We start from the raw sequence: 13728 nt of genomic DNA on the forward strand, positions 1-13728 counted from the left end.
ATGCGTAAGTGGGTTGTAGGCAGTTTGTGTGAATGGGCCTAGAGGATGTTGAAACCGATCTCTTCGACCCTACATGCGATTAAGAAAAATGCGATTATTAATATTAATAATGTACGAGATGAATATAAATATCTAAACTGAATAAGAGAGAGAGAGAGAGAGAGAGAGAGAGAGAGAGAGAGAGAGAGAGAGAGAGAGAGAGAGAGAATAAACGGAAGAATGCAAGCGAGGGAGAGAAAGAACATGAGAGAGTGAACAAGTGTATCGATTGAGAAAGAAAAAAAATGTAATTATATCATTAGTAATATTACTATATCACTAATATAATAAATGTGCCATTTTTTCCATAATCACGGTGTCCTGACGTGGATCCCGAGCGATTCGTCGAATATTTCTTTTTTTTTTTTCTTTAATATAATTTTAATACACGCGCTATATTTGCCATTATTTGCTTTTTTCTTTCTCATTCGTTATTTTATTTGTATATTATACTCTCAGTATTTTAGATATTTACATTACGTTTTATGTTTTTCTCCTATAATACGTATACCAATTTTAAGTTTTATTGTATTGTATTTCATTATATGCAGAATAATGATTAGCTATACGTATGCACAGTTATGTAGATACTTTTAGACATTAACAAGTACAGCACGCCACAATACTGTACTTGCTCAGTTTTAATTGATACGCAAAACTTTACAAACTATTGCAAGCATTTGTAGTCCATATTTTGAAGTTTATATTTCTCGTACCTCATGTTATAATACAAGAGACAAGATCATCGTGCTACATTTTTGATAAGTCACCGATCATATCTCATCCTGAAGAGAAAACGCAGCAAAAATAAACTTATTAATTTAATCTACGAAATTGAATTTGACAACAATTATTATTACTTCTTCCCGATCATATTACTAAGGAATTCATTATTAAGGTAATTTTATTTGATGGTGAAAGGCTATTAATTTGACTATTTCTCAACTTCTATTGCATGTGCAGTCTTATATAATAACATTACGAAATTATGTTTGCACGACCGCAATATTAGCGGTCCATCGCCGCTCTCCTAATGTGAAACGTGGTTAGCCTCGGTTAAGAAATATCCTATTGCAAATTCCATTCAATAGTTTTTGACCTACGACCCGTGTCTTAACATTACCTAACTTGCAATATCTTCCGCTTTTAGTTTTATTGCTTTATTCTTTTTACATAGATATGGAAAATACAAATATCTGTTATGTTGTGCGTAATTTTATTTAATTGGGCAGGTTTAAACGAAACTATTTTTCATCATAAAATCCAGTAATTTATTCGAAAAAAATCCAACATAAAACTCTCAATATATGTTAATGATTTTCCGCTTATATCATTTAGTCATAGTAATAAAAAACATTCTTAACATCAAAATTATTTCGTGATAAATATGTCATTTGAATATAACATTTCCTCGTCGACGAAGGCTATATAATTTTACTCTTTTACATGATCTCCTTAAGTTATTGAATGACACAGGTCTTTCTGTTGACTTTTTATTCCTTAAAATAACTTTATACATACTATTTATACACACTCTTAAGTAAAATTTCATAAATTTTATCAACAACTTTAGAATTCAACGTAAATTTATTTGTTAACTACATTCACAGATATCAGTAAATTGAAAAGAAATACAGTTCGCGGAAACTATCGCTTTTGTATAACAATAAACAGTTGCGCAGAAATTTCGGAAAGGTAGTATATTTATAAATTGGTAGTATATTTATAAATCATAAAGTGCCTATATTTAACACTTTCATGAACTACTAGACATACAATAATTCCAACGTTAGTAATAAATTATTCTAAAAATATTTCTGAAAAATTGAGGATTAGTATAAAGCTTAAGGAAGGATATTACAAATCGTTAAAACCGAATCAAATTTTAGGCGACTCTTAAATTATAATGCGAAATATTTACGATATGTCCGTCCTAGCACATACTTCGTCGAACACGAGTGTGAAAGTATCGTCGCGTATGTACAATGTCACAGTTCACTTTCTACAACCGTATTTCATCCTCCCGCATTTTATCGCGCTGGTTTGCATTAGATCAAATTAGAAAAACCGACTCAATTATAAGCATTACTTTTACTTCCTGCTACACGTAAGTTGTGTAAGCATTTTCTTCATTGCCATCGGCATCTTGGCTTCTTGGAAACTAAGCTGTCTTCTATCTTAAGACTTTGTGGAAAAAATTCGCTACAAAGAGAGATAAACTATACTATATTTAGAAACTATCACTATCCTTTATTTTTAAGCCTTGGCAAAAAGATTTTATATATACGAAGCGATAGACATACTATGTTGTCACAGCCATACTGACATTATGTAAATTTCTCCTGACATTTTGCGAACGCATCTTTGTAAGGTCACGATAACGACGTTCCTCTTCCGTAATCTTCGGTACAAAAGCACGATGAGAGGTTTCTCACGAAAGAGAAGAATCTCGGTGAATTAAGCGCCTTCCTTTGAATACAGCTATAATACCTACTTTTTTACTAGTAATAGATAGAATCTTCACACTTTTGAAAGCTTATTTTTTAACGTTATGTAAGCCATGGTTCGAGCGGTCACGAACCAGGCGAGTAAGATAATGACATCGACCCAGAATATAGAATGGGACATATGCATCTCTTCTAATATCATCGATGGTACTCGCAAATGGCAATAATCAATGTGGATCGGACAATGTAGCGTCTCCCGTTGGAAGCCATAAATCGCCTGTACAAAGCCGTCTAATACATATCTGCAGTAGTTTATATAGCTAACATAGTAAAGAAACAACGGCATGTGATTAAAGAATGCAAAAAAGCCGGCTAGTGTTAGCATTACACATACGAAAATGGCTCCAAAAAAGGTGCCATTAACAGGATTACAAATTGTCCCTAGACCCAACCCTACGCTCTCCGAAATGAAACTTGTCAGAATCGTGATGAGTAGAAACATGAAGAACCGGAACCATTCCAAAGGTTGACTGGTTAGCACGTAAGAAACGGTTGTGTAAATAAATGTGGAAAATATGGTTAACGGTAGAGTGATCACCAGCGTAGCGAAGTAGTAAGTCCTTAGCTGGTACCAGTTGTTGAAGCGTTCTTTTTTCAAAATGTCTAGCTCCAAAGGGAATTTCAACACGGCCGGCATCATACTGGTGTAGATGAAGTATATTCCGGTTACCATCAAGAAACTGATGTTGCTGACGGTTTTGCTGGCATCCTCGCCGGCGTGTTCGTACAGCAAGCCCAACAGAACAGCCACAAGGAAGTGGAAGATCACCTTGATGTGATTTACCGTCCAATCTCGATATACTATCAGAGCACAACGGTATAGCAATATCTTGAATTTCGTAATTTCCGAGGGCGAATCCATTATCATTTTCGTTTTTTCACCATGGAACGACGCTTCCCTCATGATGCGTACTTTTAAAGGCGTCTCTTCTCTTTCACAATATTTCTTGGCCGCCGCGATCAAGTGATTATTATAATCCCCGTACTCTCGGTTGACCACCTCCAACATGTAGTCCGCGGGATTGTGATACTGGGGACACTGAAAGCCTTGCTGGGCAAAATAGCTCACCGTATTGTCAGGCGTGCCGGCGTACAAGCATTGGCCGTCGACTATCATGTAAATATGGTCGAACAGATGATAGAGCGCGGCGCTGGGCTGATGAATAGTACAGATCATCGTATGGCCACTCTTTGCCAAAGTTTGCAACGCGGCGATGCATTGCAGGGACGCCAAATAGTCTAGCCCAGTAGTCGGCTCGTCCAGAAACATTATTGGCGGATTGTCAATCAGCTCTAAGGCAATGCTCAGCCTCTTTTTCTGTCCTCCACTAAGCCGATCGACTTTTGTGTCCTTTACTTTCAATAGATTCAGTGTCTTCAGAATGTTTTCTATCAGTAACTGTCTGTCAATTTTTGTCACATTGTCAATCTTCAAATAGGACGCTATCATCATACTCTCCTGAATGGTGAACACACCGTGTAAGTTATCCATCTGTTGGATGTAGCACGACTGTTTTTTATACTTGCTCCAGTTCTGCTTACCCTCGCTGCTGATGTACTCGATCGTGCCTGTCAATTGTCCCTGCCGAAATCCGGTCAAAGTGTTCAGCAGCGTAGACTTCCCGGAACCGGACGGTCCCATAATAGCCGTCAGTTCCGCGGCCTTGAAAATTCCGTTGAGACCCTTCAGGATCTGCTTCTTGGTCTTGCGAAATCCAACCTGAACCTCTAACGACAGGTCCTTAAATTGAATGTCGGCCATCCGAGTGCGCGAAATGTGCGGTGTGTTTCTTGCACGTCTTAGCGACATGACTTACAGATTTGACCTACTGAGAGTATCTTCCGTACTGCCTATCTGCCGCACTTTCCTTTTATCTCTTTACCCACGTTTATCAACTTATTGGGAACAAAAAATCTATGTCTGACAGTTGCGTAGGTGGGGTATTATATATGTGCAATGCTCAACATTGCGGGCACGACGAATCATCCACAACTACTTATTGTTACAGTTGCGCATTCGAAGAAATATTAAACGCAGCTAATAGTAGATAAACCTTGTTCTCGACAATATTAGATGAACCTTGTTCTCGATCAGTTTTATCTTCGATCCTTAATAATCGTTGAATATATTAGTCTCACACGAAAGTAAAATTTGTGTATAATTTTCTCCGAATTTCTACGTTTTTTAAAAAAACATTATGTATTTTGGTATATTGAACGATTGAATCGTGTGTAATTTATTCTAACATCATATGTTGTTTTCTTCGTGCGGTTGCATTTTTTATATCCTACGCTTGGATTGCGTATATGATTTCTTGCACAATCCGTTCCCACAGGGTATTTATTCGAAACAAAGACTTCTATTCTTCGATATTTCGTCAATAACTTCCGTTATTATTAGACTTATGTGCTAATCAAATTATTCCGTATCCCAATAATCTTTTACTGAAATTCTCTACCGCTTTTCTCGTCCACCTGTAATATAATTATTATATTACTATTCTTATGTGTTCATTTGTATTGTAAAAGATGACAATTTTCGTGACACGATACTCAAATGGTACTAATAGATAATGTAACAGAAAAACTGGTCAAGTGCGTCGTTATATACGACTATTACGTTATTAAAGGAAGTTGGAGATTAACTAGCACAAACCGGTAATTGCGTAAGTACTATTGCGTAAACAGTTATTACTTGTTCTTTGATTGATTAAGAAGCATCTGAATAGGAATTGTCATTTATAAAATTACGATTTGTATAAATATCTATACACTTATCAGTTTGTATTTTAAACTTTCTCTCTGAAATTAAATTAAATTTTTCTAGAATCACAGAACTGTGAATCATTAAAGTCGTACACTTGAAAAATCATAGACTTTACAAGTTAACTTTTATAATTATGATAATGTTGATATATTATCAATTTAATGAATGAAAGAATGAAATGATAGATAAAATGGTCAACTTTGATCCCCGGAATGAAAACGATATTGTTCAGAGTTCTTGAGCTGTTATTAATTACAACTTAATTTTAATCTTCAAAAAATTCTAATTTATTAGAAAAAAATTAAAATCAGCATATGAAACTATTAATTATTGTACCATATAAATAGTACCATTAAATAGATAATCTTTTATCGTATATAAATATAATTATAACAGTTAATTTTTATAGAATCAATGCTTTTTCAAGTACGGTTAATTGTATTTTTAGCTGTTTTAAATTGTATTTTAGATTTAAAAAATAACAATTAACTTGCCGCATTAGATGAAATTAATCGTAATTTAGTAAAACGGATAATCATCTATATTTTTATATTTATATTATTACATATATATTCATTATAAAGATATTCAAAAGACATAAGAAAATGATTTAAATAAGTCAACACATGTTGCAGGTACTTATATGACTTATAGTGTTGCAAATGAGTTTTTTTCTTTACCCATGTAACTTCTCGATTAGCGTATGTTAACACTAGCTTATTTTGAGAGGTATTTTCTATGGAAAAGGTACAAGGTTTTCAATCAAAGTTAAATATTATACACGTGTTATGGGTTACTATGTACCTGTTTAATTAAATTACACTTATATGATAACTTGAGTTATTATATTAGTTATTAGATAGTTGAAATATTTCTCAAGAGTTATTTATGAATGTTCTTTAAAAGTACGAGTAGTGTTCCTTATATGCCGTTTGTAAACGCATGTATGAATAAATGGACATAATTTCTTAAAAGTCACCTGCATGACGTAAAATGAAAAGAATGACTAGCTGTTTAGCTAGTACGGGTTGAAAGTCAAGATTAAGAATACAGAGTAGAACTGAATTTTATTTACATCACATTTTAATATGATTAGATAATGGTGTAACTAATCGGTATTACTAATATAATATGCAGCATCAGATTACACATATAGTATGTGTATTTCAACATTAAAAAAATTTTCATTACATACTACACGGAGAGAATTTTCTCTTAAAATTTACCCTCAAAATCTGATATTTGTGGGATAAGTTGTAACCTCGAGAAATTTTACTATACTTTTTAGTAAAATTTACTATATTTTTAGTAAATTGTAAAAGCATAATAAATTTCACAATACTTTTAGTAAATTTTACTAAAAAGTATAGTAAAATTCCTCGAGGTCACACATTATCCTACAAATTATCAGATTTGAGGGTAAATTTTAAGAGAAAATTCTTTCCGTGTATGTGTAATCCGATGCAGCATATTATTAGTAACACCGATTAGTTACACTATTATCTAATCATATCAAAATGTGATGTAAATAAAATTCAGCTCTACTCTGTATTTCTAATCTTGACTTTTTGCGCTCCATTCGAGCGTATTTTTTTTTTCTACGTATTTGATTGTCATGCAACAAGGTGATATCAATTACTTTTTTCTTGCGCATACATGTGGCATATATTATTTTTTATATAGCTTCTAAATTATAAGTTACCGTATGTTATGTTATTTACATTTTTTAAGTTAGGTTATATAGTTGACAAAAGGCCTGCTCGTTTCAAGAATGGTATAGGCACACGTAAAAAATAACGAATGTAGACGTTAAAAAAGGACGGACGATATAAGATGTGTTTTCTTCTCTCACACACGCAGGCGCAGGCCACTATCTGTGCGTTATACATTTTATGTAACAATAATAAATCATAATTTGTAGTCAATAAGACGCAAATGTAGAGTCAGTAGCGTAGCCAAGGGAGAAGGGAGGGGGTAGGCTATGAGAACTCGAATCCTCTTCTTAAAACTTTAAATCAATAACTAAAAGTTCCAAGAAGAAATAAATACCTGCTAAGAATATGGATTTAAATTTTTTGCCAAAAATTACTTATTGCTAGCGTCAACATTTATATATGCACAGATACCAGATTTAGCATCCGATAATAAAACCGCCGTCGTCTGACACATGGAGAGTCTTTCTCCAGAATAAGAATTAAAAATATTTGAAAATTCAAGAGCCTACTAAAAAAGGTGAATAACCTATTAAAGAATATGTAAGTTATATTTACATTTGGCTTTTGATTTTTTAAATATTCTTATTTTGAGAAACAATATTTATTTTAATAATAGATTTTTTAATAATTTTAAAATATATATTTCTTCAATTCTTTGTTTATATGAAATTTAAATTGAAATAACGCGTGTCTAATAATTGCTTTGTCTGAAGAGAAATGTTTATTCTTCTCAAAAGTATTTAAAGTTAGGTCTTAGTATTTGATTGTTTAATTTATTCTTGAGTTTTTCTTTGTACTTGAGTTGGTTTCTTTATCAAAAATATAAAAAAAATTTTTTAGCCTTTAAAACGTAAGTTTAAGTTACGCTCCTGATCGAGATGTTGTTTGCTTTATATCAGGTCTTATGATCTCACATTATTGAAGGATAGAAAAAAATGTTTTTACGTTAGGAAAATGTAAATGATACATATGCTTGCATAAAGACACTCTAAGAAAGGAAACTGAGTTTATGAGAAACTTGACATGATTGTTGTGATATTTCATTAAAAGAAAAAGAAATATCTTCATCGAGTCTAGTTTCAAAATATATTTTTATTATACTAGTGTAATTTTCTCAATGTGTCTAAGTTTTGAGCGATTAGTTATACTATTTCGGTGTGTTAACAACAGTTGAATGTGAACAATCATGAATATTGATAAAAAATATTTTAAGAAGAGGTCTAAAGAGATCTTAGAATAAGTTATTGATATTTTATTATAAAATTCATGCTAATAGTGAAAAATATATATATAAATTTGCAATAAAAGATGCATGTTATTAATGTCATCTTTATTTAAAAGGTGATTCAATCTATTAAAGTTTTAATATAGTATATTTGAGGCTAATGTCTTTTGAATTTTTATATTAACAATATACTTCAAGAAGAATTAGTTTTGGACGTGTCCTTTGTTGCAAAAGAATGGTATCACTGACAAGATATTACAATCAATTATTATAATCAATTACATATTTCAAATGGCATCTCCAAATCGTTGAAATATTTTTTTTAATTTAATAAAATGGTTTCGGGTAAAAAATGTGGGAGAATATTAATAAATCTTTCAACAATTCCTTTCTTTCTTAGAAAAGTTGCATTTAAATCTTGATCAGTCCTTCAAATAAAGTTTACCTGCAAGGTCGACTGGTTCGATGTTTATTCCCTTCGACGAGTCAATGTTTCAATGTTACAATATACTTCACATATATTCAATAACCTTGCGTTATTAAATTATTTATTTGCAGTTCAATAACTGATGGTTAAATGCTAAATTTGATGTTATAGGACTATTTGTAATAATAAATAACGATATAAAAAAAAGAATACAAGTAAGGAACACAATCAATAAGAATGTACGTCTTTGTCACATTTCAGAACATTAATTTTTCAAGCATTAATTTTTTGTTTGTTCTTGATTCCTACATAAAATTTGTAATATATTTATGTAAAAATTTGATGAAAAAAGTATCTTGAAGAAAATATAGTTTTACAAATTAAATCAGCTTTTTTACATATATTAATAAAACTATGAATATTTAATAATAAAATAAATATTTGATCAATAAATGTTATAAAGTTAAGATTGCCTATTCTATCTGCGGTCTTAGTGCTGAATAATAATTTTTCTGTGAATTTAATATTTCTAGCTCTTATGCACTCTATATTCATGCAAAAGTATTTTAGGATCCATTTATTCATTTAAGAGTTGTTTACTTAAAACAGCTAACAACTTAAAAAGTTGTTTGCACCAGTAAAACATAGTCATTTATGTATAAGTTATTCTAAGCTAAATTTGTGATTTTGTGATTTCAGAGCCAAAATTAGAATACTTACGCCACAAATTTTTTCTGTCGTTGATTAAAAAAACAGAAGAATAAATTTAATAAACTTGCAGTTTAAAAATTTTTATAACTTTTAGCTGATATTATATAGCTAAAACGTTTTTAAATATTGCAGTAAAACAAGTGAATTAATGTGGTAATTATAACTAACGATGTACATAAGTATAATTTTACAAGAATTTGAACAATTGAGAAAGAACAATCATCAAATATTAAAGGAGTTTGAAATAAAAGAAACACACACACACACACACACACACACACACACACACACACACACATACACACGCGCACGCGCAAATATGAAATAATTTTCTGAAATGTGACAAAGCCGTACATCCTATATATAATTAAAGTATTTTATTTTCTTTTATATAACCTTTTCACTGTTACATTCGCAAATTTACTATCTATTATTGAATTAAAAAACGACTTACCGTGTGATAAAGATGTTTTCTGTCCAATTTTTTTTCGTATCGACTAAGGATTTTTGTGAATTTTAATCGAAGAAAAATTTCACAATTTTTCTAACACCTGAACACTCGGACAATTGACCAGCAACGTGAACTAAGCAAAGATTGTTTGTTAGAATTATACACAGTTGGAATCGCGAATGAAAGACGCTTTGCGTGCAAGATCAATCGACCGAATCTGCGAAGCGAATGATCAGAACGTACGATGCAATGTGTCTCGTAGTGGCGAGGTGGCCTCTGCACTTTACATTACATCTGTCCGTTCATCCATAGGCTGCCCCCGCCGTAAAATAATCCTTCTTTTCTATCCTCTCTCTTTATCTTCTAAAACACCTTACACGACGTAGTGAAACGTCTTGTGAAACCTGTTCTAAATATTGCGCTTGTTGATTTTGCCATGACTTGGACCAGCAAATCTATATACTTTCATTATCCTTGGGTAAAGATGTTCAAGGTAAAATCAAATTAAACTAGCGCAACATATCCAGACGCTCGAAACTGGTTTACCTTCCTAAAGAATATTTTAGGAAACAAATTCTTAAAATAAGCTAGTCTCGTACTATTTACGTATTAGTTTTATATTATATAAAATTATTATCTTTTTTATCATCTCTCTTGTATAAAATACATAAATATGTTGATTACAATGTAATATAAAATATTAGACTTCCGGTTGGGATATGGCGGAGTGTGAAAGTCTCGCAGAAAGCGGCAGCGTTTCAGTAGCCAAATCGTAGCGAAAGAAGTGAGTACAGGACACAGAGAAGAATCAGGAAGAAAGCCAAGGAGAAGCGAAAAACGAAGGAAAGAAGAGAAATAGTTCTAAGACAGGGGCGAGAAGATAAACACAGATAAAGCAAGCACAGACGAAGTGAGGTTAAGAGTCCTGGAAAGAGAGGCAGGATCACCGGTAAAGGAGGAGACAGTAGTGAAAGGTGAAACGAAGAGATGGCGCCACCGGTAAGTAGGAGCAAGGCCCTACAGGATAGCAAGGCCAAGCTGGACAAATGGATAAGCGGCGAGGAGGGAAACTCGAGCCACATGGAGAGAATAATCAAGGAAATGGAATATATGAGAAATCAGATGGAAAAATTGAAAGAGAGTATAATGGAGAGCTTGGAAGATCAACTGGAAAAAATCAGGAAGGAAATGGAGGAAGAGAGGAGATTAAGAGAAGCGGAGAGAGAAAGAGAGAAGATCGAGTGGAAAAGGGAGAAAGAAGAGCTCGTGCAAAGGATAGAAGAGCTAGAGAAGACAAACGAGAGGAAAGAGAGAGAAGCACGGAGGAGAAACATAGTCATAAAAGGAGTAAGTTGGAAAAATGAAAGAGTAGAAGAAGAGGTGAGTAAATTCATAAAAGAAAATTTAAAAGTGGAGGTAGGAGTAGAAAAGGCTTTTAGGACAAGAATAAAAGAAAAAGATATTGTAATTGCTAGCCTAGAAAACCGGGAGCAGAAAAGAGAGATTATGGTCAGGAAAAAAGAGTTAAGGCAAGGAATTTGGATAGAAGACGACCTAACAAAGGAGGAAAGGGGAATTCAGAGGAAATTGAGAGAGAGAGCTAGATCGGAAAGAGAAAAAGGACGAAAGGTAAAGGTAGGATATATGAAATTAATTATCGGAGACCAGGTTTACAAGTGGAACGATAAGAAGAAGGAAATCGAGGAAGGAAGAAGGAATGAATGAGAAGAAGTCAAGGGAGAGAAGGAGAAGAGAGGAGGAGGATTACGATTATGTTTTTGGAATGTTGCGGGTCTATCACACTTAAATGAGGATACGTGGGAATACTTAGAGGAATTCGACGTTTTAGGTTTAACAGAGACATGGATTGAAGAGGAAGGATGGAGGAGAATAAAAGATAAGCTGCCAAATAAATTCAGGTGGAATTGTATACCGGCAAGGAGAGAGCACAAGAAAGGGAGAGCCAGAGGAGGTATAATTACAGCGGTGAATAAGAGCGTAAAGGATAATATTTTCAGAAAGCTAGGTTATGGAATAGCGGAGAATAAACTGATTCACAACGGAAACAGATGGAGAATTGTCACGGTATACAGCCAGGACATAGAAGAAACTATGGATGCCTTAACGGAATTAATTCAAGAAGAAGAGGAAGAGTTCTTAATGATAGGAGGAGACTGCAATACAAGGACTGGAAGAGAAGGAGGTCCAATTAGAGAAGAAGAAGGAAAGACAAGAACATCGAGGGAATCAAGGGACAAAGTGATTAATAGAGAGGGACGATTGTTAATAAGCAAAATTGTGGAGAGAGGATGGATGATTCTTAATGGAAGCTATAACAAGGAAGGAGACTGGACTTATATCGGGGAAGTCGGAACTTCAGTTGTGGATTATGTAATTGCAAATGAAAAGGCGGAAGAGGACATCAAGATAGTCGTAGAAGGAGACAGGACGGAGTCAGACCACGTGCCTCTAGAAGTGGAATTAGAAGGATCGATCATACAGTCGAGTAAAAGAGAAGAGGAGACGGAATTTATTGAGGTGAGTGACTGGAGTGAAGAAGGAAGAATGCAATACAGAGAACGCTGCGAAGGATGGACTTGTGAACAAAATGAGATCGAAAAAATTTGGCAGGAATTGAAGACAAAGGTGAAAAGTTCAATCACGAAGCACAAAAAGAAGAGAGGGAAATGGAAACTCGGAAAGAAAGTATGGCACAGTAAGGAATGGAAGAGAGAGAAGAGATATTTAAGAGCGATGATGAGAAGAATGAAAAAAGGAAAGATCAGTCGAGAAGATTATATACAGAAAAGGAAACAATATAAAGAATGGTGCAAAGATGAAAAGGAAAGACACGAGATAGAAGAGGAGTGGAAATTGAAGAACATCAGCACAGAAAAAGAGGCATGGAAACACATAAATAGATATAGAAAGAAGAGAGAAGGCATAGACGAAGAAATAGAGCTGGGAAACTGGAAAAAACACTTCATGGATCTACTTGGAGGGAAAGAAGAAAAGATGACCTGGCATCAGGAAGAAGAGGAGAACAGGAGAGATGTAGGGGAAGAGAACCTAGAGGAAGAGGCAACAGAACTAACGACCGAAGAATTGTATATCCAATGGAGGGAGCTAAAGTTGGGGAAAGCCCCAGGGGAAGACGGCATAGAGAACGAGGCGTGGAAGTATGTGCCAGGAGAAGTAGGAGAGGTGCTTGTAAGACTGTTGAATGGAGTATGGAAACACGGAAAGTTACCAGGAGACTGGAACAAAGGGATAATCTGTCCGATTTTTAAAAAAGGAGATAAGAGTGAAGTTGGTAATTACAGAGGAGTGACACTTTTGAACACAGCTTATAAGATGTATGCTAGTATTTTGAACAACAGGTTGATGGAGGCAACAGAGGAAAAACTTCGAGAAACTCAATTCGGTTTTAGGAAAGGAAGAGGGACGGTAGATGCGATATACGTGCTAAACTATGTCGTAAACAAGGAATTAAGCAGAAAGAGAGGGAAAGTTTTTGCGTTTTTCGCGGATCTGAAAGCGGCATTCGATAGAGTAGATAGGCAGGAGTTGAATCGAATGGTGAAGCATATAGGAGTGGACGACCATCTAAGGAGAAGAGTCATGGAATCCTATAGGGAAACGAAGAACACGGTAAGAATAGGAGAGAGAAGGACGGAAGATTTTTGGACGGAGAGAGGGGTACGACAGGGATGCCCGATGAGCCCTACACTGTTTAATATATATGTTATGGACTTAGAAGAGGAGATGAAGAAGGAACAGGTAGGAGGTGTAACAGTAGGAAGAGAAAAATTCTGGACAATTTCATACGCGGATGACATGGTACTAGTAGCGAAAAGCGAAGAAGAACTAAAAGGAATGATAAATC

General features: G+C 34.1%; 1 protein-coding gene across 2 annotated transcripts; it reads right to left on the reverse strand.

Annotated features, from left to right (window-relative positions):
• Positions 1–1286: 1286 nt before the first annotated feature.
• LOC105837270 (ATP-binding cassette sub-family G member 1) lies at positions 1287–10480 on the reverse strand. 2 transcript variants are annotated; one of them, XM_012681885.3, is made up of 2 exons: positions 9846–10480; positions 1287–5021 (listed from the first exon to the last, which is right to left on the reverse strand). In XM_012681885.3, the coding sequence occupies exon 2, from the start codon at positions 4354–4356 to the stop codon at positions 2560–2562; it is 1797 nt and encodes a 598-aa protein (XP_012537339.1). In that variant the 5' UTR covers positions 4357–5021; positions 9846–10480; the 3' UTR covers positions 1287–2559. The 2 variants fall into 2 exon arrangements, with proteins under 2 accessions (XP_012537339.1, XP_012537340.1); XM_012681886.3 differs by lacking the exon at positions 9846–10480 and adding an exon at positions 8699–8959.
• Positions 10481–13728: the final 3248 nt, after the last annotated feature.

The sequence above is a fragment of the Monomorium pharaonis genome, chromosome 6, assembly GCF_013373865.1.
Source record: "Monomorium pharaonis isolate MP-MQ-018 chromosome 6, ASM1337386v2, whole genome shotgun sequence".
In the NCBI taxonomy this organism is placed as follows: domain Eukaryota; kingdom Metazoa; phylum Arthropoda; class Insecta; order Hymenoptera; family Formicidae; genus Monomorium; species Monomorium pharaonis.